Source organism: Castanea sativa, chromosome 4 (assembly GCF_040712315.1).
Source record: "Castanea sativa cultivar Marrone di Chiusa Pesio chromosome 4, ASM4071231v1".
NCBI classification, from domain to species: Eukaryota; Viridiplantae; Streptophyta; class Magnoliopsida; order Fagales; family Fagaceae; genus Castanea; species Castanea sativa.
In genome coordinates, this window is record NC_134016.1 from 42,515,931 (window position 1) to 42,543,891 (window position 27,961).

General features: G+C 33.2%; 2 protein-coding genes and 1 long non-coding RNA gene across 4 annotated transcripts; 1 reads left to right on the top strand and 2 right to left on the bottom strand.

The window, feature by feature from the left end:
- The first annotated feature begins 1,965 nt into the window (after nucleotides 1–1,965).
- LOC142630679 (uncharacterized) lies at nucleotides 1,966–7,142 on the top strand. 2 transcript variants are annotated; one of them, XR_012843398.1, is made up of 4 exons: nucleotides 1,966–2,256; nucleotides 2,389–2,488; nucleotides 3,279–5,379; nucleotides 6,888–7,142. It is a non-coding gene; the product is annotated as an uncharacterized LOC142630679 (long non-coding RNA). The 2 variants fall into 2 exon arrangements; XR_012843399.1 differs by having other exon boundaries at nucleotides 5,226–5,379.
- Nucleotides 7,143–11,287: 4,145 nt separating this feature from the next.
- On the bottom strand, nucleotides 11,288–11,797 carry LOC142632942 (cysteine-rich receptor-like protein kinase 44). Its single transcript, XM_075807252.1, has 2 exons — nucleotides 11,654–11,797; nucleotides 11,288–11,575 (listed from the first exon to the last, which is right to left on the bottom strand). Exons 1-2 carry the CDS (start codon nucleotides 11,795–11,797, stop codon nucleotides 11,288–11,290), a joined length of 432 nt encoding a protein of 143 aa, XP_075663367.1.
- Nucleotides 11,798–14,495: 2,698 nt separating this feature from the next.
- On the bottom strand, nucleotides 14,496–24,680 carry LOC142632943 (G-type lectin S-receptor-like serine/threonine-protein kinase RKS1). The gene is made up of 4 exons (XM_075807253.1): nucleotides 22,918–24,680; nucleotides 22,543–22,662; nucleotides 14,953–15,131; nucleotides 14,496–14,747 (listed from the first exon to the last, which is right to left on the bottom strand). The coding sequence occupies exons 1-4, from the start codon at nucleotides 24,218–24,220 to the stop codon at nucleotides 14,496–14,498; spliced, it is 1,854 nt and encodes a 617-aa protein (XP_075663368.1). The 5' UTR covers nucleotides 24,221–24,680.
- Nucleotides 24,681–27,961: the final 3,281 nt, after the last annotated feature.

Sequence of the window (27,961 nt, forward strand, 5' to 3'; positions counted from 1 at the left end):
ATCGCGTCTCATTGCGCCATGTGACTACACAAATTAATGCCACATTTACATTTTAAAACACCGAAATATTGTGCCTTTTTGTTTAGTGGTTTATGTGGAAAGTATTACTCTTAAACAGTAGTTACATAAATTAAAAAAAGAAAAACATTTCTTTAAAATCATGACAAATCAACAAATAAGCCTTTTTTATTACGTTTGATTTTTTGTTAACTAGCACCATGTGGCTACACAAATACATGCCACATTTACATTTTAAAGTACCGAAATATTGTGCCTTTTCGTTTAGTGGTTTATGTGAAAAGTTTTACTCTTAAACAGTAGTTACAGAAATTAAAAAAAGAGAAAAAACACTTCTTTAAAATCGTGACAAATCAACAAATAAGCCTTTTTTATTTTTTGAAAAACAACCAACAAATAGCCCAAATCAAATATTTTATATTTTTAGCCTCGCCATCACACACCTTCACCAAAATTTTAATCCCTATTAAAAAAAAAAACACACCATTTCAGTGGGTAAGTTCTCTTTAACTGTCTCTTTATATATTCTCAACTTCACTTCAATTTTGCCTCTGCCCATTTTTCCTCTGCGAGAAGAAACTCTGTGAAGTGAGATAGGACATAGGATTGTCTCCACTAGCCTACCGCCGTCACGCAGCGGAACCGTTGCCGATGAAATTGTCTTCATTTGTTTTTCCCTTTTAATCCACCGTCAAGCATAGAACCTCTACCCTCTACCCTTCTCTCAAATGCAGACCCAAGTTATTTTGCAGAAAGCTTGCAAGGGCATGACCATGGGTACCAATGTTTTCAATCTCCGACCCAGCCTCCATATCAGACCATTCTCTCTCGGTTTTTCTTAGGTTTTCCTTTAGTGGTGTTTTTTATTGGCTTTACTTTTGTATGCAATTTTGTTAATCAAATGGTTTGATAAAAGCGTATGTCTTCATAGTGGGTTTGTGTAATTGTGTTTGAAATTGTAATTTTCAGATGGATTTGCTTGATTTTGATTGCTTGAATTTATTTGTTAAAAAGAATTTTCCACAATTATACTTTTTGGGCTAGTTTTATTACTTTTATTAAACTAAGGCTCCGTTTGGGAGTTCATAAGGGAAGAGAATGGAATGGAATAGAATAATCATAAGGGAATGGAAAGGAATAGAATGGAATGGAATGTATATAAGTAAGGGAAAAGAATGGAATGAAATGAAATTAAGTAACCTTGATTGGATGTTTCAAAATAAAGAAATGGAAAGGTATCAAAAAGAATGGAATGGAATGAAATTAAGTAACCTTGATTGGATGTTTCAAAATAAAGAAATGGAAAGGAATCAAAATGAATGGAATGTAAATAATTTTGTTTGGGAGCAACATAGAGGGAATGGAATGGAACCATTTTATGACAATATTACTATTAGATCCCTATTTTAAAATAAATGGTTGAATATATAGGGGTAATTTGGGAGTTTTAGTAAAAAAATCATTAAATCTAATTTCATTCCTTCTCATTCCTCTCAATTTCGGGGGGAATGAAAATTTGAGATTTTAAGATAATAGAGAGGAATGAGTGTTCCCTTCTACCCATTTCATTCTCTCCCACTTAAATTTCCAAACAAAGGAATGAGCTTTCCATTCCCTTCATTAAAACTCCCAAACAAGGGATGAGAAGAATATTATAAAATTATTCTTTTCCATTCCATTCCATTCCCTCCTCCCAAACGATGCCTAAGGGTGTGTTTAAATGCCGCTTATTTTGCTGAAACTGAAAAATTATTGCTGAAATTATCGTAAATAAAGGTAAAAATTAGTTGAAATAGTGCTGTAGAATCATAAATAGTGCTCTAAATTGCCGTGGAGCTATGAATAGTGAAATAATTTTAATTTTTATTACTTTTTGGGGTTAGTTTTATCACTTTTATTTAAACGAAAGTGATATTTGAATTCTGGTAGAATTTCATAGTGGGGTTATGTTTGAAATTGTAATTTTCAATTTGGCTTGCTTGATTTTGATTGCTCAAACTTCTTTCTTCTCTACATTCCCCCTCCCTCCCTCGCTCTCTGTACTTTATTTCCTGCAACAACAATTTTTCCATACAAGTTTTACCCTATTTGCAAGCAAAGCCCAAAAGCAAGAAAAACATTTGTAAGGCACATCGAAAAGAAAGAGAGATAAGTTTGAGGGCTGCCAACATTGTTAGGCCAGCAATCACCTTAAGGCGGCATCCCACCACCGTAATACCATGTACAACAATAGTAAAGGTATTTTCTTATAAACAAATATATTGGCATTAAATATGATTTAGGTTTGGTTGTTATGGACTGCTTAGTTTTGATTTAGGTATCTAGCCTAGATTTCATTTTGATAAAGGTTTATGTGTTGTGGCCTATTAGAGAAGAACCAATTATGAGGAGACGTAAGGAACATAGAGATTGTGACTCATGTTGATCCTAGAAAGACATCTTTGGTTGATTCTATTTTAAACAAGCGAAGGTAATAATTCCTTAATGATTTTCCTCTGCATAATTTGCCACATTGATTGGTTATGCTGAAATTTTTCTAAGAAAATTGATTTCCGTCTAGACTAGGAGGTGGCAATCAATCATAGGGTTTCAAAGTATAACACAAGTTTCCAACTACAAGTTGTCGTCTCTGTTACTCTTTGTCCACTATTGTGAACCCTGTGTATTTTTGCTGCTATTCCTTTTTTAATAATATTTTCTTTCTTACCTATCAAAAAAAAAGTGGTCTCTGTTACCTCCAGACTGAAAACCTAATAAAGACCCACAATACATAGGAAAATCTTACGATTCAATTGCTTCCTTCTCTACCAGATTGCTTGCTATTAGGTTCGTTTCTTCTCCTCCTCCTCTTTTCTCTGAATTTATTTAGTTTTGTTTTACCACTGATTTCAAGATCAGGTAGTAAGTTTAAGGATCTTTTGCTTCTATTTTTTTCCTTTTTGATTGATTTCATAGTCCCAAAAAACTTCCCACAAAATCCCCTAAGCAGAAGCCAAGGGCTGTCTTTTTCAAGTGGGTATGTATTTCTTATTCGAATATCAATTGTGCGAATTATTGTTGGTTGAAGATTGGTAATAAGCATTGGTTTCTAGGGTCATTTATGAGAAACCCAAATAGATTTTTTGTTGTGTTTTGTTTGATTCTTTGTTTTGTTTGATTTGTGTTAAGGAATTGTTTTAGTTTCTCTATTAATCCTTTGGGATATCATATAAACTTCAATTTATTATTATTATATTTTTGGCTTATGAATATTGATACAGGAAAAAACTGTCAATTAATGAGGAAAAACAAGGCAAAGGTGATGTAGTAAGAAAATGTGGGTGTGGTTGTAAGAAAATGTTTGCTCTACTCTCTGCCCTCTTCTACTACACTCCAATATCTAACCCAAGTATAGTTTTGTTGTTATCTTTTTTACTACCTGATTTGTTTTTTAAAAAAATTTCCAGTGGCAGTTTAGGTGGTTTGATGTTGGTTCCTTAAATTTTTACTTTATGTATCAATATGTTTTTGATTTGTGAATTCCATTATTCTAAATATGTCTTAGATACTGGAAATTATGGTTCCCTTTATTTTCAACACCAGTAGATTAACCAAGTTCTATTTCTTGGTTATATCTGCAAGGTGTTTGACAAAATGCCTCTAAGAGCAGCTGGTATTACTTGGCATTTTTGCATCTACATAACTTTAAAGCCTATACATGTGTTGGGATAATGGTATAGATGAACAGTCATAAACTATCTGATGATTTCCCTCTAAGTTTTGTATTTATGTTTAATATCTTAGATGTTGTTACATTCTGTTTTATGCAGATTAGGGGGGATGTGCTGACTTGGGTTTGAATACTGGGAAGTTAATTGTTTGGACTATTTTGATGTGCTCATTCCCACCCCTTTAAATTTATGTTAGGATTGTTCATTTTTGGTTTTACGCTATATTCTAATGTTGAAATTTTCTATATAAATCGGTATAAATCATGTCAAATGTCAAAACTCGTGTAAATTAGTCCTCAAACCTCAGTTGGTTGCAGCTTAACTGTAATGAGGAGGTGGCAAGTTAGTTGGTTTACATGGTTTTTCTGCAATTGATAGATCATGACCCAATTTGCATATAAGCATGTGACAATGGAGTTAGGATTTCACCCGAGGCAGTTCAGTTTTATTAATATAGCACTTCATTGCAACATATTTGGATTTAGAAAAATGCAAGGGTGTTTAGTGGCAGAGTATGATAAAAGGAGGTTATGCTGTATTTGTTCAATTGTAACGTGTTTAGTTTGTCATGGGCGTAATTTTTGGGTGGATTCGTGTTGTAGTCATTTTACTACTAATTTATCAAAAAGTTTTCTCTTTCCAAGTTTTTGTTTTCTTTTCATATTAAGTCACATTTTCTCTTTATAATGTTAGGTAAAAGGCAAGTTAAATTCTACTACAAGTCTCTAATATGCCAATAGACCTTCGCATCGCTATGCTTTTTGTTGTTGCTCTTTGGAATCATCATTTAACTTTGCCTTGACGTAAAAATTACATTACGTCATACAAAAATACAATTTATCTGTAAATCAGTTTTTGTAATGTAAATTTTAGCTTATTTACACTGATCTGGGCATAGAATAGAGCCTTGAGGTTGAGTTTTAATTATATGTCTTCAATTAGGTTTTCTATCAATTTATGGATTTCAATTCTTAGCCCTTTTTCTTTATTTTTTTTATTTTTGTTGTTGTTGTTGTTGTTGTTGAAGTCAAGGAAACACTTATAGAAAATCCAATTCTATAGGTTTTGTAAGAAAATATTGTGAATATGGAAGGGTTTTGTAGTGGAGATAGTATTGATTTAATGGTTTATTTTTGTTTGTGTGTTTTTGAAAGGCCTAAGAGTCAGCTTGGTGATTAATTTATTTGGCTGAAAAATTAATTTACATTGATGTAGATTGTGGTTTCAGAATTTTCAGTGATATATATGGGCTGTTTGTTGCAGATAGTTTTGTTTATGGGGTTCAATAAAAATTTTAGGCACAGTTGATTTGATGCTAAATAGTTATTGGGTTTTGTTTTAGAAAATCTTGAGATTTTTGTTGTTACTGTGATTGACTTTTTTTTTTCTTCTTTTGGTTGATGTTGATTACTATCTTGATTTAATTGATGAAGTCTTGAAACACACATATTTTACTACAGTGAGGTGTTATACTGATAGCATATATTATTGATAAAGCACTGTAGCTTGCAGCACGATCTAGAGATAGTAATGGTCAATGGGTTAACGCTGTGGGGTAATTGCCAATACTCCTACTTGGACCTTTAAGGGAGCCTTTGAGTTGACTGCACTGAAATAGGCAGATGTTGCTGTCAACGATAATGGAGATTTGGTATGCAATATGACTGACCTTTTTCTGTTTCCCTTTTTAAGTAATTTTGCTTCAATGGACATAGCTCATTTTGATCAGCATGTATTTAGCTACTTGAATTTTGTCAGATGCAAACTTACTTTTAAGCATAATTGCTATGCTGTTGAAATAATTAAGGTTAAAGTTTAATCTTGGGTTTGAGACACTGTCATATCTATGCAAATAATCTTTTACTCTAATTTTTTCCGCCTAATAATAAAGCAACATTTTTGCAGTTTTGCATGTGTAAATTTTAGGTTATTTATGATGGATAAGATTTAAAATTGTAGTGGTCATTTATCTGAGCATTTGTTTGATATGAGTAGGAGGTTTAAAGTTTTAGAACTTTTACCCTGCTCTTTTCATAATTTTGCTTGGAGTCAAAGTGGTATGCGGTTACTTTTGAGAATATTATTTCCTTAGGAATTTCTAGATATTGATGTGAAAACAATTTTAGTAGTTGTGTCTCTATTTAATGCTACTTTTATTTGCTTATATCCCACTTTGAACACCATTTTTTTTTAAATTATTAGTTTATTGCATACCTTGTGTTGGTTATAAAACTAATGCTTGACGGTTAGTTTTATGTCAATAGTGTGTTGCCTAAGCTTTTGATGATAGATGTGTCCATTTCTACTAACAGTTTCTAATGGATAGCTGAGTATACTTGGATTAGCAACCGATATACTTCTCTTTATATTGTTGTGATTGGTGACATTAAGTAACAACCATATCTTAACATTAATTATTACTATTTTGTTCTACCAAATAAAATTACTAATTTGAGTTGTCTTTCTTTGTCATAGGGTTTAGTTAATCTATTGATTGGCTTTCATTATGTCACTATTGAAACCAAACTAAAGGTCATATATTTTTTCTGGTATTTGTTTTGTTTTTTTTGTTTTTTTAAATTTTTTAAATTTAAAATTTTGTGCATCAAATATTGTTAAAATAGTATAAATTTTCTTTAACAAATATGATCTAGGTTTGGGAATTTTCTTGGGATAGATTATGATTTGGGCATTTGGATTAGATAAAGGTATAAAGGTTAGATTTGGTTATGTTTTAGATATTTATTTGTGTTAGATTTTGTTTGGTTCACTAAACCATGTGACTAGCTTCAAAATTGTACATACTGTGTGTAATGCAACTGAGAAGGATACATATTAAGTCAACTTTACACACATACCGAACAAATAGTAGGTATGGAAATAAACATTGCCTTTATGAACTGTAAGTGCAATAGAGATATTTACCATTGCAATAAACATTACCATTATTTGTGTTGCCTTTGATTCCATCTGGAATTCACTGATTTTTTGTAGATAAGCTTTGGCTTTGCTGGAAAAATTTTCATCTAATAAAATGGTCCAACTTGATATGATCTTTTGTACTAATTTCTTAAATAAGTGATTGTGTCTAATGTTTAACCAAATTATTTGACCCATGGAAGATTGGGGCTATATCTAATCTCTATGTTGGTGTTTCAGCTCTACATGAAGCTGCAAGCAAATTCATTTTATAGATATCATATCATATGCCAAGGCTTTGCATCTTCAAGGGATTGTTTTTTCCTGTTGGATCTAAATGGAAAAATTTGTATTATTGCTTAGTTATATTTCTTTTCCACTTGCTGTAGAGTGCATATATTGCACATTTTTATTTAAAATTGTTGCTGCTTTCTATGCAAAGATTTTTGTATTGTTTTGATTCAAGAAGTGGTACAAATTCAAAATATTGTTATCTTCCTTCAACAGTTTGCATATAGTTATATTTTTACTTACTTTTATTCATTTTCAAATAAATGTACTTTCAAATAAAATAATTATATTTAAATTTTATTTACTAATCAATTGCATAGCAAATAAAATTATTTTTGTTTAATTTGAAGCTTATGAAACTTTCATAATTTTCCACGTCAGCACAATATTTAAATAAAATTATCATTTTATTTAAATAAAATTATTTTTGTTTAGTCCAAACTTAACAAAAAGTGAAACTCTATCTCTCTAACAAGTTCAACTTAAACTCAAACTCATTATTATCACTTTTTTTAAACAATTTTTTTTTTTTTAATTCAAACTTAACAAGGAGTGAAGTTTTATCTTTCTAACAAGTTCAACTTATACTCAAACTCAAATGTTGATAATTTATTTCCAAATTTGCGAGTTTAATCATAAACACTATAAATGCAATGCAAACCCCAATTTTTTTTTTTAAAAACCGAGTAGAGGTATGGGATCTTCTTATGTTTTTTTCTTCTCCTATACTTTGTTTTAAAAAAAATTTATTTTATGATTTTTCATGTATTTCTTAAAAAGTAATTTTCGTATATGAACTACAAAACTCTCTTTAGCATTTTTTTACAAGATAAAAAAGTTTACAATAATTGAAATTATTCTTTTAAATGTAACTCATCTTTCTCGTATATTTCTTTATAGTTTAGTGATATATTTTTTCTTTTATTTCAATAATTTCTAAGCAGTGAATTATCTGATTTTTTAATATTTTTTGGTCTTTCAGAACTTTTAATATTTGAATTTTCGAGTTATTTTTTTGCAGTATTTGAAACTATTTGACAAATTTTTTGTAAATCATTGCATGTTTAAGTAATGACTTCTTCATCAAATTGTAACACAAATTGAAGTCATACAAGAGCAAATCATGGTTTCTTAATCAATTTAAGATTTTATAAAATTATTTTAGTCTACTTCACAAATAAGTAGGTTCTCGTGCATAGCACGGGTAGCGACTAGTCTATATATAACCGAAGTCTTTGACTTTTTTGTTAAGCTCCACAATTTTCTACATCAGCATTATTAAAAAAAAAAAAAAAAAAAAAATCTCTTTGTTCGTCTCCATGAAGAGAGAAAAACCCTTTTAAAAAAAAAAAAAATTCACTCAAACTGTGTAGATTGAAGATGGTCCCAAGTTCTTAAATTTTACTCAAACTCTGCATAGCCATACAATAAAATTGCTGTTTTAAGTTTAAACTTCTTAAAAAAAGGTTTTTATGCCCATATCCAAATCAAAGTCTTGCCAAAATTTCCTTCTTTTTAAACTAATCTTTGATATGTGCAAATTGCAATCATAGTAGAAGTTTGTTCATACCATGAATCTCTTTTTGATGATTACAAGGAGTCGTCTTTGAGGTTACAAATATCTTAAATTCCTTAGCAGATCAAACACTTTCAGGGCACAACTCTTTATAAAGAACTTAAAATCCTTACTACTTGACACTCTCTTCTTCTCTTCCGCTTGAAAAATGTTCCAAAAGAGAACCTCCGATCCTTCAACAGAACTGTGTCCCGCATGACATTGTACTCAACATCTTGACTAGGCTACCAGTCAAATCACTCTTAAGATTTAGGTACATTTGCAAATCTTTCTACTCATCAATCACCGCGCTCAATTTCATCTCTTCTCACCTTAATAATATCAATAACAACAAAGATCATGGTACGCTTGCTCTGTCTGAGGCTAATCTGTCTGGTCACTTTCGACAGAATGTTTGATAGGATTTTTGATACAGGAATTCCCTTTGATTTTCCTTTTGGGCGTGCCAAAATCTTTGAAAACCCTAAAGCAGCCTCCTCTGTCCGTCTTCACTAAGAGAGAAAACCCTAAGCTTCAATTTCTTTGGTACGCTTGCTCTTGCTTTTTCTCTTTTTTGTAAATAAGTTTTTTTCGCTTTTGTTTATCCTTTAAACATTCTTAGTTGAGTCTGGTGGAGATGATCTTGCGACTGTCTATTCTTCCAGGCCCCATGAGATTTTACATGACTTTTATTGGCGATGGAGTAGTGCTTTACATTATATAGTATAACTACAAGTATTGCAGTAAGTTTGCTAACTCTTTGTGTGGTTCAAAGATGCTATATTCTATGTTATTTTAGATTATATGTCCTTAAGCTTTACATTACGGAGACGTATGTTAGGCTGTCTCACATCAGAAGTAGCTTATTGCATTTGTTGTACAAGTTTTCAATTCCTTTTGTGTGGATATTTTTTCACAACTGTGGAGTAAGGTCTATGCACTATATGTTATCTTATGTTTTCTCTTATGGTGTCATGTTTCTTTGTTTATTAATTAAAGATTATATTGGAAGCCTATATTATTTGCACCTTCAAAGTGTTCGAAAATGTTTGAACCAAATTTTTCATCAATTAGGAAGAATTGGATAAAAAAACTTAGAAAAAGCTTTCCTTCCTTACTAAAATTGTCTCGCAATGATGACTATATTTTTGTTCTGTTTTGTTTTTATAATTTGTAGGTTCTGAATCTTTTGATTTTTAATATTATTGCCTTTTGGAAGTTTGACCATCTGAATTTTTGGGTTCAATTTTTTGCAATAACTGAGAATGTTTGGCAAATTTTAATAGTTATAACTATGGATTATTCTCTTGAGGTTATCTTTCTCTCTCTTATATTTCTCTATTTGGTAGTCATATATATTTTGTTTTGTTTCAATAATTTCTAGACAGTGCGAGTGAATTTTCTAATTTTTTTTCCTTTCGGAAATTTTAACATCTGAATTTTTTAGCAATATCTAAATCTGTTAGCTAGATTTTTTGCAATTATCAATTTGTAACTCAAAAGGATAGGAGCAATTCATGCAATAGTATAGTTTCATAATCAATTTAAGATTTTATAAAATTATTTTAATCTATTATAAACAGGTTGGTTCTCGTGCGTTGCACAGGTTTCCGACTAGTTGTATTATATACTGCAGGTTAATTTGAATTTGAATTTGATAGTTTGATTATAATCATGATAGAATAACCGTCTTTTTTGGATTGTGCAATTGCAAACTGCAAAGCCTATTGATATGCTCCCTTATGGCTACTAGGTAACTTTTTTTTTTATTCATTTATTCTGAAACCGGCAAATGTTTAACTTTAAAAAAAACACCTAAACAACATTAGCAAATAAATTCGAACAACAATATAGTAAATTTGAACATCTTTTTTGGAAAACCAATGAAGCTATCCACACAAAACATACGCATATAATTGTTGGTGTATTAATTTTCAAAAAGTACTTGATAGCAAATTAAGTAGCTGAAAAAGTCCTATAAAAAATGTAGCTAAAGAAGTCCTATAAAAGAAAGTAGCTAAAAAAGATGGTAGTGATTTCATCACAAGTTCTAGACTATACCATTTTGTGTAGTAATATAAATTATCTTCTTTCTCTTTTTCTATTTTCTTTTTGTTGGTAATAATTTTACATTATCTTTATATATTAAAAAAATATAGAAAGTTAGTGATTACTTTTTTAACTTTCAATTAAGAGGATTCAGAAAGTTAGTTCTTGCTTTTAAATTTTTTTTTTTCAAAAATATCCTTAATTAACTTATCATTATTCCTTAAATATAAGAAATGAGGTTAATACTGTAAATCGACAAAAATTAAAAACAACATTTAGATCCCACAAACTCCAAATCCATAATATTCATTCAGTTTCTTCTTCATTCTTTCATCCTATTTCTAATCGACCCAATTTTTTTTTCATACTCACTATTTCATATACTGAATTCTTCACAATGGTTAGATATTTTCCTGTCAAAATTGGTAAGCCTTTGAACATAATTTATATAGGTTTGTCTCAATTTAATTTTATTTTGTATCGTACTTTCTCAACTACATATATTGTGAATTGAAAACTCTATAACCTTTTGTGATGTGTGAACTATATTAAAGGTGTTATAGAAAATTTGGTTATGAATGGAAAATTATGACATTAAACAAAAAAAGGAGCCTCATCGCATGTGATGAGGCTAGAACATATTATATTCATACAAGAAAAAATAATAGTGTAGAGAAATCTTAAAGAAGTCAACCTACATCAATGGAAAAAACACTAGCACATTGCTCCATATAGTCTGGGGGTTTTAGCGACCATCAATTTCAGAAATTGATACTTCATTTATAGAAGTTAACATGTCTCTATTATTGTTAGTACTTGTCGAAATAAATGCTGGTTGTTTTGGAGAAGGAAGAGGTGTGTCATTACCCAACATGAAAACAATTGTTAACATGGTTGGTCGATCTCTTGCATGTTCTTGAACACCTAAAAGCCCAATTTGAATGCATCTCAAAACTTCATTAGCAGGGTATGTCCCACCTAGTGATGCATCCACAATTTCCGTGGCTTTTCCTTCTCTCCATAGGTCCCAAACCTGTAAACAACATATTCATCATATTAGGCTAAATAATATAAGTCTAATTTTGTAGTCATTGTTTACACATGTACTTACATGTTCAATCAAATATGGGGAGAGACCATCATGGTAACAAGTACCATTCTTTTTACCAGCAATTATCTCTAGTAGTAACACTCCGAAGCTATATACATCAGACTTTATTGAAAATACTCCTTGCATTGCATACTCTGGTGACATATAACCACTGTCATAGAACAATGAAAAGGAAACCCTTTAAACCTTGCACATTATTTAAAGAAAAAAAAAATCAAAGATGGCCCTTTGGGCACTAACAAAGCATATAATATTAGAAGTAACTCAAGATGAAAAATGACGTAAAGATATCTCATGATGATATTTTGCAATCGCCATTTGGGAAATTTGGAAGTTAACAAGGATCAAGGAGATGGTGTTAGTGTCTGTTTGCGAACAACTTATTTAATTGAAATTGAATTTTTTTTTTACTGAAAGTACTGTAGATAAAGTTAATAGGTAACTGAAATAGTACATTGAGATTCATGAATAGTATCAAAAACTATAATGGGACTCATGAATAGTAGTAAAAATAAGTTGAATAGTAAAAAAAACTAACTTTTTAAGCATTGCCAAACACACACTTAATTTCCAGTCGAAGTTAAAGAGAAAAATTAGCAAGCCAATATATCTAAAAGATAATGTCCCTTCTCTCTCAAAAAAAAAAGAAAAAAAGAAAAAGAAAAAGATAATGTTCCTTGTTTAAGGCTAATTTGTCAATCAAGTATGTATTTAGTGGAGGAGTTATTGGTCTTAATTTGTTGTGAAATGTTGTGAACATAGTATTTTTCTTCAATTTTAGGGCGAAAATGGGCAAATGCCCATTTCGCACAAAAAAAAGGGCAAATGCCCCATTTCCCAAACTAATTAGGGAAATTCCCATCTTTTGAAACTTGATTTTCTAAAAATCGAGTTTCAACTTAAAACTCGATTTTTGGACAATCGAGTTTTAACAAACTGAAAATTAAAAAAAAAAAATTGTTGGAACTCGAGCTCCATGAACTTGAGTTCCATGCAATTTTTTAAAGCCTTATAATGGCGTTTTAAAGTCCTATAGTGGTGTTTTAAAACATGCAAGTTTTTTTTTAAGCCTAATCGCCCCATAGGGAGCCCTATAGTGGCGTTTTAAAATATGCAAGTTTTTTCTTAGTCTGATCGTTGCATAGGGAGCCCTATAGTGGCGTTTTAAACATTTATAGTGGCGTTTTCTGTGGAACTCAAGCTCCCTGAACTTGAGTTCCATGCAATTTTTTTTGTTTTTTGTTTTAAGTTTACCTATAGCTGCGTTTCATGGAGGCTTATATTGGCGTTTTTTATGGAACTTGAGTTCCATGAACTTGAGTTCCATGCAAATTTTTATTTATTTATTTTTTAAGTTTGATCACCCTATAACTCGATTGTCCACAAATCAAGTTTTACATTGAAACTCGATTTTTAGAAAATTGAGTTATAAAAGATGGACATTTTCCTAATTAGTTTGGGAAATAGGGCATTTGCCCTTTTTTTTTGGCGCGAAATGGGCATTTGCCCATTTTCGCCTCAATTTTAGTACATTCTATGGTGACTCTCCGAGAAATCTGCGGCAAATTGGGGTCCAGCGAAAATTAAAAAGACAATGTCTATCTTTAGTGGCAGCTAAAATGTTAAAAATTTGGAAAGCAACAGTTCACTTGATTTCCTTATACTTATTTCTCTTATTAGCATTTTAGTTGACTTAGGAATCTTATTTGAATTTGAATTCTTAACTAAGATTAGATTGATTGTGTGTTTCTCAAAAAAAAAAATAAAAGATTAGATTGATTTCCTTTCCATGTTTATTTTTATCATTATTATCATTCTTATGCTCCAAGATTGCAGTAGGTGGACTTTTATTATAAAATGGTGTACACTTAGCTCAAAAAAAATAAAATGGTGTACACTCATTCGCATTAATTTATCCAAAGTTCCTTACCTTATGCACGAATTATTGAATAAGCCATCTTCCTATCAAGGTTAAGGAGTCAACTGAGCATCTCAGCAGCGGGACCTTAGAAAATAAAGAATCTTTTATATTATACCTTTGAAAATCTCTAGAATTTCATCAAGAGTTGCTATAGCACTCTTTTATCTCCTTCTCTTGGTCTTGATCATGGCTTGACAACCCATAGATCAGAGTAGAGTCGTATATTGACTCTAGTTTCACAATTCATTCCGTTGCATCATTATGCCATAACTGTAGGCTTAACTAGCCCCGTGTCAAAAAAGAATAATAAAGATATTCTTGAAATATTTTTAGAAAGACCTGCAATTTATACTCTTCTTTAGATATGAAATGGTAGTCAAGTAATTGGATAGAAAATATAAATATATCTTTGTTTTCTAGCTCACTTACTATGTTCCAACAACGCGATTTGTATTCACTTCAATTTGGTCACCTCCAACAATTCTAGCCATACCAAAATCTGAAATTTTTGGATTCAAAGTATTGTCGAGTAGAATATTGCTGGCCTTTAAATCTCTATGGATAATTCTTAAACTTGAGTCTTGATGAAGATATAATATCCCTCGAGCAATTCCACAAATAATCTCAAATCGCTTTCCCCAATCTAAACATAACTTTTTTGTTTCATCTGAATAAAGGGATTTGGATTAGATTGAATTCATGCTTAATTACATGCTTTTTATATATATATATATATATATATATATATATCAACTATTAGGAATTGATATGTTTGTAACTGGAGGACCACTTTCTAGTGATGATGAGCAAATTTTATGCAAAAGGAGGACATACCAAAAATGAAAGAGTCTAAGCTTTTATTAGGCAAGTACATATCTCAACTATTAGGAATTGATATGTTTGTAATTGGAAGACCACTTTCTAGTGATGATGAGTGAATTTTATGCGAAAAGAGAACATACCAAAAATAAAAGAGTCTAAGCTTTTATTAGGCAAGTACTCATAGACTAACATCTTCTCTTCTCCTTGAATGCAACAACCTAAGATTCTCACGAGGTTCCTATGTTGGAGTTTAGCAATAAGTGCAACTTCATTTTTGAACTCTTCCACTCCTTGTCCTGAGTATTTTGATAGTCTTTTTACTGCTATTTCCATTCTGTTTTGCAACAAACCCTAAAAATAAAGCCCAAATTTCATGTTGTCATAGTGCATAATTGTTGTGAGAAATTCAACTTAGTGAATTATTTGGGCAAGCCCAATTTCACCTAACAAATTCATGATCAATGAATGCCTTTAAACATTTAGGATGGAATTTATGATGCATTAACACACTTGAAATAAGATTAAGCCATTTTTGGGACTTTTTTTAGGAGACTACCTTATAAACCGAGCCAAAACCACCTTTGCCAAGCTCGTTAGCAGTAGAGAAGTTATCTGTGGCTGCAATGATGGTCCTCAGGTCAAATACTGGAAAACTTGAATTTCTTTTAGATCCATCGAATTCTCTTCTACTTGGAAAGTCTTCGAAGTTACTAGAGTCAAAGCTTTGCCTCTTCCCTGTCATAAAACAAGTAACAAATGAAGTTAACATATTTGTCCACTAATGAATTCCCCTGCAAAAGCCCCTTTTAACTAAACTGAGAAAATACACTAAGGTATTGTTCGTTTGGCAAGAATTTTGATTCTTGAGTTTAAACATTTGGCATGCTTGGATTTTTTATAAAGGAAATATTTAGGACCTACACCCCTTACCTTTTGGTAGTTCTTCTCCCTTCTTTACTCTCACTTCCTCTCTTTCTCTCTGTTTCCTCTCTTTTTCCCAGTTTTTTCCAACCAAACTCTACATGTCTGCCTTCCCTCTCCTTATATAGCCTCTCCTTAGTGGGGTTCTAATCATTATTTTTTCACTAATTTTCATGCATTTTTACTTTCGCCAAAATCCCAAAAAAGCCACCATGCCTTCTGAGGATTCTCTTGAAACTTGTTCTAGACACCAAATACCGTTCGACAGCGAGCTCCCTAAAGGCACTAACAACTCTCGGCAATTGACTTTAGTTTAATCATTTCTTCATCGATTTCCCACCACCTCATCAATTGGTAGTGGGCCGAACACTATGGGATTCCACCAAACGATAATTTCTAAGTCCTAATACACGTATCGTCAGGCTGGGCTCACTCCAACCGGGTTTGAGGCCTACTTCCATCTTATGGGTTGACTTTGGCTCCTCAAGCCGATCTTGAGCCTTAATTAAGTGGGCCAGTACTGATTCTCTAGGCACCCCCCACAATAGCCCCCCATGATTTTCATGAAGTGGGAATAGGATCGGGGATTCCTGCCTCGGCACTTGGCTAAGCTTTTCAAAAAAGACGGTTGTACCTTGGGCAGAAAAAACGTCACTCTATTAATACAACAGACATGACAGCTTGCTCTTTATGAACGCATGGCAACATTTGGTACATCTAACGGTCGAGATGATCTGACGCTTCGATTACTAAGACACGCGTGAGTAGAAAGAACGGTAAGTATTGATTAGTTGTTTGTAGTTACATTAAATGACCTTTTTCCCGGCAAATACTGTCATCCTTCTCATTTATAACTTTCTTTAGTTTCTTTCAAATTCAGAATCCTTATTATTCTTTATTCCTGAGCCCTTAAATATCTCTTGAGGCCACCCCTATCATCAAGAAGTTACTTAGTAAATCTTCTTTCTCATGTTTCTTTCATTCTCGTTCTTTCATAGTTATCTTAATAGGACAAGATGGGTTTTTTGTACCTTTTAAACACAATGCAGACATAGAATCCTTTAAGACTAGGTTTAATATCCCTCGTGATGTGAATATATCATATTGTCACGAGGGAGATATAAAAGACCAAAGATTTCCTCGTGTGGTCCTTTTTCCTTTAATGTCAATACTAGAGGGTGGGGTTAGATTTCCAGTGGATCCCTTTTTTACTTAGAACTCTCAGTTTTTATGGGCTTAGCCTCGACCAATGTCTACCCAACTTTTATAGGGTAGTAAATTGCGTGGGGCGTCTTAATCGATTGTACGGCCTAAACCTTACATATTATGACATTAACTTCCTTTATGCTATTCGGGGAAGCCTAAGGAAAGGGTATTATCTTCAAATTCAAAATACCATGGTTAGGTTGATATCTTGTCTCCTTGACTCCAATAGGAACTTCGCGGGGGAGTTTGTGAGAGTGAGCGGTAACTGGCTCAATGGAGAACTCACTTGTTCGACCTCTCCCCGCTAGATAGGTCGGTACCCTCTTTTCTGATTCTTTAGTATGACCCTGCACTGTGTAATGGTAATTACCCTTGGGCATAATGAAAGAGGTTTTCTCTTGATCCTCAGGTGCTAAAGCAATCTGATGATAACCTTGAAAGGTATCTAAAAACCTTATTCTCTGGTGTTTAACTATAGCATCTACCAACTGATCTATCTTCGGTATAGGGCATGGGTCCTTCTAGCATGTTTGATTGAGATCAGTAAAATCAACACAAACTCTCCATTTCCCAATTTTCTTCTTCAGCACCACTATATTAGATAACCACTAAGGGAAAAACACGTCCTTGATGACCCTCGCCTGCTTTAATTTCTTCACTTCCTCCTTCACTGCTTCCATGTGTGGTTTTGTCGATCTCCTTGGTTTCTGTTTTTTTGGCGTGACTAGAGGATCTACATTCAACCGATGTGTAATGAAAGTCGGGTCCATCCTGGGCACTTCGTATAGATTCCATGCATACACATCTAGATTCTGTATTAATGACAGAAGAACTTCTACCTAATCTTCTACTTGTAGACTCTTCCTTATCCGAAAGTACTTGTCAGTGTAAGGCAATATTCGCACTTGAACTAATTCCTCCGCACTGGCTACCCTTAATAGGCTCTTGGCACCCTGTAATTACTGTAACTGCTCTGCTTCAACTTGCTCCTTCTGCTTAATCTCATGATTTATTGTGGCCACCAAGCACTGTCTTGCTATCTTTTGGTAGGTTTAGACCACATCAACCCCATCTTCATAAAGGAATTTGATCTTCTGGTGTAACGCAGAAGGCACTGCCTCTATAGCATGAATCCAAGGCCGTCCCAAAATCGCAATGTATGGTGAAAAGGCATTAACCACTATGAAATTTACCTCAATTTCCTTTCCTTCGGTTACTATCGAGAGTTTTATCTGCCACTTAGGCATTACTACTTTCCCATCAAATCCCACTAGCGGTGTGTCATACTCAAATCCTTTGGTTTCAACCTTAGCCCCTTATATAGATTGGAGTGCATGATCTCAGCCCCACTCCCTTGATCTATCATGACTTTCTTCACTAAAAATCCACTAATCCGCGAAGTCACCACCAAGGCGTCATCATGTGGCTGGGACGTTCCTTTCGAATTTGTTTCACCAAAAATGATTGGGAACGAAGTCTTCCTAAGCTTCTTCTCAGGTCGATCCATGGCCTCTGCCTCAGGTGGGGTCACTACACTCAATATGCTCCTCCGACGGCTCACACTTACTCTAATGGAAGTTGCATGAATGACCTTAATAATTCCCAGGGGTGGGGAAAGTATGTTGTTAGTTCGGCTTCCCAAGCCCTAGCCTGCACTTATCCCTCCTTGGCTAACCAGAAATTCCTTTGAATGCCTCGTCTTTACAAGCTGCTCCAAGTGGTCCTTCAACACGCGGCATTGCTCGGTAGTATGACCTTTCTCTCTATGGTAAGTACAATACAAGCTCTGATTCCTTCTAGTTAGGTCCCCACCCATCTTCCTCGGCCATCGAAAGTAAGGTTCATTCTTGATGCACTTGGGGATCTAATAGACTGAATCCTTAAATGTCACATTAACTCCCTCAGTTTGCTACGTCAAGTCCATACTTGGAACCCTTGGCTCCCTCCTAGTTCTCTGCTGAAACCTCTTGGGATGATAATCTTTGTTGTATTGTGAAGAGGCTTGGCCTTTGCCTTTGCCTTGTAGCCTGTCGTCTTCCAATCTCTTATACTCCTCTCCTTCTCATAAGCTGGTGCATTTTCTCAAAGGGACGCATAGTTATTGAGGAACATTGTTGCATGTTATGAATCGCGCTCCGAATGCCTGCATCAACTCCTAGAAATTTGCGAATGGGGCCTTTTCTTAAACCATTAAACTACCTCATTGTCGTTGGCTCAAGGCTGGACGGGAACACCTTGCACATCAAACCATCTTTGGGAATAAAGTGACATCATTTGAATGTAGTGACTTACATACTCCTTTGGATCGGTTTGTTCGTCATAAATGGTAAACGGATGGAGGATGAAATGCCTCAACATTTTCGTAAGCTCTATCTCGTCGAAAAAGGGTGAACAGGCAGCTCTCCTCAACACCCGGCTCATGGTGTCCAACGCGCATTATGATGCCCATGCCTATCATGATGGGGGGATTCATGACGACGCCCCATGGTTTCGTGAGATTTGTCCCTCGATCGATGTGAATCGCCACCACAAGATGACTCTACCCCTGTGTAATTGGGGTCATTAGACGAGTCCTCATGGTCCCTCCTACAACATCGGCCTCTCAACTCAATCTCCAAGTCCTTAACTTGCTTTCGTTCCCGATCACTACGACGAGATTGCTCGAGGATATAAGACACGTTTCATTCCCCTTACGAAAACCCCTCATTAGAATCATGTTTGGTATGATGCCCTTCTTGCATGTGTTGTTGTTCCCTTCTATGCTCCCTTTCTAACCTCCTACAACTCTTTGATGAAGCCCTTGAATGATTTCCTCCAACTAAGCCTTCATCAGCATGCGGACCCTCCATATTTGGACAATATCAAGCTAGCTCGAAGCCTCTAGTTGAGTAGTATCCCCACAGATGGCGCCCATTGTGGTTTCTAAACCTATGAGAACTGATGTCTTGGGCAAAGGATTTGGGCCCTTAATTTATTTATTAGTGGGTTTCCTAACAATCCTACGGGAATGACTTCAAACACAAACTAGATAGTCCAATTTGTAGTTCTTCTCCCTTCTTTACTCACGCTCCCTCTCTCTGTTTCCTTTCTTTTTCCCAGTTTTTTCCAACCAACCTCTACTTGTCTGCCTTCCCTCTCCTTATATAGTCTCTCTTTAGTGGGGTTCTAATTATTATTGTTTCATCAATTTTCATGCATTTCCACTTTCGCCAGAATCCCAAGAAACCATTATGCCTTCTAAGAATTCTCTTGAAACTTGTTCTAGAAGCCAAATAGCGTTTAGTAGCGAGCTCCCCAAAGGCACTAACAACTCTCGGCAACCGACTTTAGTTTAATCATTTCTTCATCGATTTCCCACCACTTCATTAGTCGGTAGTGGGCCAAACACTATAGGATTCCCTCGAACGATAATTTCTAAGTCCCAATACACGTATTGTCGGGCTAGGTTCACCCTAACTGGGTTTGAGGTCCACTTCCATTTTATGGGCTGGCTTTGGCTACTAAGGCTGATCTTGGGTCTTAGTTAACTGGGCAAGTATTGATTCTTTGGGCCCAAACCCCCCATATCTATAAATTAATTTTAATTATAAATTTCATTTTAATAGAGTTGTACATTTATTTTTGATTTTTTTTTCACAAAAAATATTTTTTTTAACAATTGAAATATTATTTGCCAAGAAAATCAAAAAAGATAAATATATATAGTATATAGAATTATGGACGTGGATGGTGGACAACCTATATATAAAGAAACAAAGAAATTAAAAGAAAATTTATATATATATTTTTTTAAAAGTAATAGATAAGTATGTAGTACTTTTTTTTTTTTTTAATACACAAGTATGTAGTACTTGGGCCCGTGATCACTTCTTCTTTTTCATTTTTTATAACACCTACGCTACCTCAAGTCCCCAACCTACAGGCCCACCCCAATTTGTAAATCAATCAATGACAGAATAGCTATACAATAAAGCAAGTTCCATGTAAAGATAAAAGCCTTAAAAGACGTTATTTTTGGGTATTTTTGGAGTTTAGAGAATAATGTTTGATTCTCTCACATTTATAGTAGGATTTATTAATTAAATTCATAGTGGAGTTCACCATTAATGTAAGATGAGATAATACTACTTCTATGTACTCTAGAAATACCTAAAATTTTTCCCTAAAACACAATGAGAAAGTAAAGCAAGAAACAAGGGTTTTAGAGGAGTTCCAAACCGGAAGAAGCGGACTCAATTCCCTGAAGAAGAAAATCTGAAGCCCATCGAAGAAACTTTACGAAAATCACTTTCCAGTAACGTACAAATTTTTTTTTTTTTTGAGGTTTGAGATTAAATGTTTTGTGTTTTGATTTTGATTTTATTTTATTAAGAGATAGATTTTTCAGCTTATATGTGTGGGAGATTAATGAGTTCTATATTCTGCGGATTTTGTTTCCTAGTTTTTCTTTGATAATGGAAATTACTATACTTTTTAGTGATGGCTAATTTTTCGGGTTCTATTGGTTAAAATTTAAGAGCCTTAAGTGGTTGTCTCACTTTCCTATTGCATTTAGACACCTAGACTATATACCCATCCAAATTTTGTTTTCTTACCTTTTTTTAAAAATAAAAAAAATTCCAACCAAATATAGATTTATTCCTTGTAGATTATTAATTCATTATTTGTGAAATATTATGATTCCGGCGAGCAGGTTTAGCAAATTGGCTTCAACAAGCAAACTGATACAGTGTAATATATATATATATATAGCTTTTTTTAGTTTTTTTTTTTTATAAAAGAAATTATATAAGAATGAAGAAATCTCATGTGAGAGACCACGAGGTTCGTTCATATGGTACTTTACGAGGGTAATTTCTTATTTAGCCTTTTACCTAGCTTCTTTGGCACTCTTCTGCCTCCAAAAAAACAGGGAAAAAAAAAAAAAAGAGGTTAAGGTCGTGTGAGTCTTATTTAAATTAGTTTTGGTGAAAGATTGGCCTACATAAAGTCGAAGCCCATTAAGCTTTCAAAAGTTAAAACAAACTGATTTTTTTATGGAGACACACTAGCCTAAAGCACAGGCGCAGTAGAACATACTTGTCTTTAAAAACGCTGGATGTGTTCAGCATACTTCACAGTATGATCCCAAGTTGAGAAATAAAATATATTTTAATAGAAATATTTTAATATTTCAAAATATATGCATATTTCAGGGAAAAATACGTAAATATCATATTAAAATTGATATTTCATTTAATGGACTATTATCATACTCTAATAACATAAACATGACATCATAAAAATTCTATGATATTTCTATCAGCCAACCAAATATTAAAATGATATCATAAATATCTGATGCTAACTCCAAAGCACTAAATAAACAAAAACTATAATTAAGCAAACAAACAACTTATTATACTACATAATAAACATCAATGATATGGAATGGATTAAAATTCTTTTATATATCATGTGTGCGATTGCCTCCAGATTAAAAAGTCAGTTTATTTTTACTATTATTTATAGGTCCAATTACATTTTTTGGTATTATTCATGGGTCTCACTGTACTATTTCAGTTAACTTTTGCCTTTATCTACAGTATTTTTAGCAAAAATTTTTTCGATTTTAATAAAATAAGCGAATTCCAAATAAACCCCCTACTCTTTACTTTAAGTGAAAAAATGTAATGAACATTTATGTGCAATTTTAAAATTTCTCTTTTCATGATGAATTGGTTAATTCAACTAATTTCTATGACAATTATGCTATAGCCTAAATTCTTCATACCTTTGAGATTAAAAATAAAAAAATTATCCCATTAATTTCTTATTACTTTAATTGAACAGAAACCTCTTCCTGTTATCACGACATTGCTTCTTGCTATTACTTCAACATATTTTGAATATTTTATATAATTTTTTCACATGGCAGTTTATAATCGTATCACACGGGCCTTTTTCTAGTCTATAATAAGTGTAGTATCACTCTTATAATTCACATGCACTTCTTGATTTATTAACCAATTGCACATACCTTTTCTTTTCCTCTTTATTAAACAATGCGCACAGAGGAAAATTAGTAATGAAGTAACAACCAGAGCCAGTATCATAATTGCCTGCCTCCTCTTGTTGGCAAAGAATCCCTTGAAATGATCTGGAAACAGCAAGAAAATTTCTCCATTTAAGCAACAAGATTGGTGCACAATTTTTGAAAACTATTTTTACAATTAAGATGATAAATTGTAATTATAATAACATCACCTGCAAATAGGCATACTCCCAATATTATTTTTATCATGCATCAATTTTGAAATCACATATTAAAAATATAAGAGTGATATTGTTGTGTGCATGTATGGTATAAAAAAAAATTGCCTCAAATAATTTGTCTCGGTAAATTGTCAAGTACCTAGCTCAAATGCATCAACACGTACATACAAATTTTGGCCCCCATCCAATACTCTTGTATCCATCAATTCACCATACCATCTCATGCAACCAACTTCCTCTTTCACATCTACTCCCCCATACGCCGTGCAAGAACAATTCTCCAAGCATTTTTGCTCACACTCCTTCAAACTCAGCTTCTCATCGACTCGTGCAAATGAACTATCCGGAAGCTTCACATTTTCCACCTTCACAAACTCTTCACCACTCTTGCAAATGGATGCCCTCCCATGCTTCTTCACACACCCACTCGTCGCATTTCTCGCAGACCATTCACTTGGTGATCTTGGTTCAAACCCAGGTAGACATGTGCATTCAAATTCAGTACCATTTTGAACTTGACACTTACCAAATGCACCACACCTCCCATAATTGTCACACCGGTCCAATGGAACTGTCCCAAGAATGTCCCATTCTTGATCTGAAATTTCACTCACAAAGCGTTGAATTGATCCAGATCCATTCACCACTAATCTTGACAATAATGAAACGTCTGGGTAACGTAAACCCCAAATTGTAGAAGTCTCATGCTGGTTGTCAAATAAATTAAAATTCATGACCGAATCATTACTTGACGATGTCGGTATTCCACTCCATCCAATACCATTCCAATGACCAGAACGCCACCACAAAATATTACCTTTATACAAAAACAACTCTGGGTAGGAGCTATTGGTATTGAGAATGAAGGAGCAATTGCCAATTCCTGGATCATCTTTGGCCTTCCAAGATGTTAGAATTCGATTTAGACCCTTCATTCGATCTAACCCAAGTTTCATGCCTGGAAGTAATGTATCAGTTGGATTGTTAAAGCTTTCCCATAGCACCTCACTTGTTTCATTAATCAACAACATTAGATTTCCTGAATGAATGAGCCGAGCAAAAGTAGTATTGTTGTTTGATTTTGTGACAATATTTGTGGACCAAATGGGTTGTTTTTGGTCCTCGCCATAGAGCACTAGGTTTCCATGAAGATTAATTGAGAAAACCCCGGAATTATCATTGATAGGATTGTCTCTGTTTGCAACCCATACCACGGGTTGTTCAGGAGCTTTATAAAACCAAATGCCAACATAGCGGTTGGTGGACTCTCCGGGACTAAAGAAACCAAGTGCAAAGGTTTCTCCGTTAGAGACTAGAGGGTCACCACCATCTCTGATGGGATTGCTGATGGTTAAGATGTCTTGTAAAGTGTCAAACTGGGGAATTAGGAATACAAGCAATGTGTGTAGAAGGAGAAACCCCTTCGTAAAGTACATGATCATGACGAGTAAGATTGTGCGTATGTCTTTTTGCTTACTAGAAAAAGAGGCTGCGTAGATAAGGTTGAAGTCCTGGTATTTGATGCGTGAAAGTTGGGTAATGGGTACTGGGTGAAGGGAGGTTGGGAGGTCCGAGTTGATGTGGAACACTTCAAAACCTACGGAACTGAAGAGTAGATGTGGCCAGGTGTGGGATTTGCGAACAGACTGACGAGTCAATGATACATGCACTTTGGAGTTGTTCTTTGTCTAGGAATGTTTGGGTCCTGGTGAAAGGAAAATTTCAGAAATGGCTATTGGAGGACAGGAATTTTTTTGTCCTGTTTCAGAGGGTGTCAATTGAATGCTAGTAATTAACACGAGCTCGATTTAAGGGCAATCATAAGCTGGGCAATTTGGCATGCTAGGAATAAATAGATAGGTAGCGGGTTTTAAATTTTAAGCGGGAAAAAGAGAAGTAAAAGAAAGGAAAGGAAGCGAAGGCAAATGAAGTTGCAGCAAGGCAATCTCTCCGACTCTCCCTGCTATTTATAGCGAACAAAGTTTCAAACTTCTTATTTAACTCTTTTTTTGGGTATAAATTTGAAAATCTAACAATTGAATTTCATGTTCTTTAGGTTCTTAATATGCATATCAAATTTCGTTCAAATCAGATATTAATTACTATTCAATTAATAAACTTATTTTTTATACCCAATTTTAGATCATAAAAATATAAAATTTTAACATTTGTTTGATAATATAGCAATTGATTTTTGATATTGTTGATATTTTGCAAGCATGAAGTATAAATAAGAAAATGCAATCTATCAGTTAGATTTTCAAAATTCATATTCAATAGAAAAATATAGAGAAATTTGAAGAAACTTTGTCCATTTCTAGTCATTTATATTATATCAAATTGGGAATTCCAGCCGTAAGAGCCCCACCCCACCTGCCTTGCCAAACAAATCTCTTTGCTATGAGTATAATTTGGAAAAATGGTGAGGACATGTGAATTCACACCTCTACCTACTCAAAACTCACTATACAGCCTTTTTCACGTTGAAAATCCCTACCTACCCTTGTTAGTCAAGAGTCAAGACATTAATTTAGCTTACTTAAGAAACTTTCGTTTTTCTATTCCCATTTTTCTTGAGTCTCACAGCAGTCAATTATTACAAGGGTGGTTTGTTACGAATAGTGTGAGTAATAGATTTTACCCATTATAAAAATCTATCCTCAACAAATTTCTCTACCTTGCTCTTTAGATGTAATGAATGTGGCTTCGCCTAGACAAGGGTCACTTATGTGTCCGTTTGAAAACAATTTATATTTATTTTTATTATTTTTATTTTTGATTAAAGTGCTGTAGATAAAAGTTAAATAAAATAAACTAATTTTGTTAATGAAAATATTCTAGCAAAACAAAAAAAAAAGAGTGGAGTGAACCCACAATAAACAAATAATAATACTACAGCCACAAACTATTTTATAACATTTTTATAAATTGTTGATGTGACCAATTTCTTACTAGTTTTTATCTAAACTTATCGTTAACATTATTTTTCATTTACCAATAACTACTTACCACATTATTAGTTTATAAAATTTTATGTAAAAAAATTTGTATTTCTAACATTATTGATAAACAGAAAAACATAGAGTAAGCCCAGCAAACAGTATCTCGGCATTACTTTTTTACCAAAAACAATACATGATCAGGTAAAGAAATAAGCTATCAGAAAATAAGCTTCTTAGTTATGGGACCCACATGAAACCTGCAAACAGAATAAAATTAAGCAAAAATCCAGTTTCAATTGGAACCCAAATGCACACCAAGGCGGAAGAAGATCTTATGAAGCTAAAGTGACGGGTTGAGTTATTGAATCACACCAAATCTTTGATACACACTTCAATTTCGTATGATATTTTCATGGAGATAGAAGAGAAATGTTTTTCTATACATCCCCATTTTCTTTGTGTTTACTGCGGTGTTTAGTGGCTAAAAAAGCGGAATATAAGAAAATAAGGGCATGTTTGGTAACTATTTTTTTTTATTTTTTTATTTTCGTTTTTTGGTTTTCAAGGGAAAAAGAAAAAAACAAATTTTTTCTATTTTCAAAATAAAAAACACGTTTGGTTAGTTGTTTTGAAAAACACATTTTTCAAAAACAAAATTCAGGAAATTTGTTTGGTAGTTGTTTTTGAAAAAGTTGAATTTTGTTTTCTTTGGTTAAATTTTTTTAAAAATTATATTTATTCTAATTCAAAAACATGTTTGCTCCAAAGTATTTGGTGACCGTCTGGATCCGGATGATAATTGTTGCGTTTTGCGTTTTCACCTCTTTTTTTTTTTTTTTTTTCTCAATGTACATGAACAGTAACCGGTACTGTTTATGCACGTTATTTCACTATTTATGCACTGTTTATGGGACCCACAAACACTTTATTAAAAAAAAAATTAAAAATGGGTCCCACAACACTATTCACAGATTTAAAAATTATTCTGTTACAGTGTTTTTAATTTTCAATTTTCATCAATAAGTTCTATCCAAACGGACCCTTAAAATCCTCATAAATCATAATACTAATTAGTTTATCGTGTTGAATGATTTTGGGAAATTTAAATAATGGGTTTTTAAAAAAAAAATTATTTATTAAAAAAAGAAGAAGAAGAAGAAGAAATGGGTTTAGACTTCAGATATTCACATTGTGTGGAAAAAAAAAAGTCATGAGCTAGTAATCTGTCATTCTTTAATGACGGATAGCTTTCATGGGTCAAAATCAAAGTTTTTTTTTTTTTTTGGTGTTTCTCTTCTCTCTCTCTCTTTCTTTGACTGTGTTTTTTTTTTTAATTCAAAATTGAATTTGGTCTGGCATTCACATGTTAGATACTGGTGAAGTAATAAAGGATTGGGATGGGTATGGGTTTGGGTTTTGCTTTGAAGTTTGAGAGCTGATGAGAGGACTGAGCATGTATGTGTATATACATGAATGAGTCCACAGTATTGCTTTCTCTGCTACTATTATTGCTTTGCTGCTGCTGCTATGCTATGCTGGCTCGTAGAGCCAATCTGCATGCGCGAAGCTTTTTGTCAGTTATGTGAGTTGAACCAATGCGCTGGTTCATTAATTGGTTGTGTTTCAGCGTGTGTTTTAGGGTGTTTTCAGAGGAGAGGGAAAATTGAAAAATAAAAACAGCTTAAGACCAGTTTTTTCCTTCACAATATGAAAATTAAAAAATAGTTTTTTATTTTTGCCTAAAATAAGTTACCCAAACAAGTTTTTTGCCTTAGGAAACAGAAAATTGTTTTTTAAAACAGAAAACTGAGGAAAAAATAGTTACCAAACATACCCTAAGATTTTTTCTTTTTAATTAGTTTTGTTATTCAAATTTTTTTATTCAAATGATGAGCCGCATTTTTTAATATATTTTTTAAAATTTATTATTTTATTAACTACGTAAGTATAATGTGTCGACAATACACATTGTTTGACACATGAGTTGACTGTAGGGACTAACTTGACAACAAGTTAAAAATAACATGGACCAATTTTTTTTTTTTTTTTTTTGAGAAAGACATGGACCAAGTTCAATGCTAAGAAAAAGTATGAACTAAATTGAAAGTAATCCCAAAATGTAAGAATCAAAATAGTATTAATTACATGCAAGAACACAGAGATTCACATGGAAAACTATTTCTCCTTGAAAAGAAAAACCATTAGACCAATTCTAAATCATTCCTCAATTACAATAGCCCT

Coding starts and splice junctions, on each gene's coding strand:
- LOC142632942 (XM_075807252.1), bottom strand. CDS start 11,797: ATGTCACCAGAGTATGCAATGCAAGGAGTATTTTCAATAAAGTCTGAT. Junction 11,576..11,653: donor CCCCATATTTGATTGAACAT/GTAAGTACATGT, acceptor TGTTGTTTACAG/GTTTGGGACCTATGGAGAGA.
- LOC142632943 (XM_075807253.1), bottom strand. CDS start 24,220: ATGATCATGTACTTTACGAAGGGGTTTCTCCTTCTACACACATTGCTT. Junction 22,663..22,917: donor TGTTGATGCATTTGAGCTAG/GTACTTGACAAT, acceptor TGCTGTTTCCAG/ATCATTTCAAGGGATTCTTT. Junction 14,748..14,952: donor GTTTTGGCTCGGTTTATAAG/GTAGTCTCCTAA, acceptor CTTTATTTTTAG/GGTTTGTTGCAAAACAGAAT.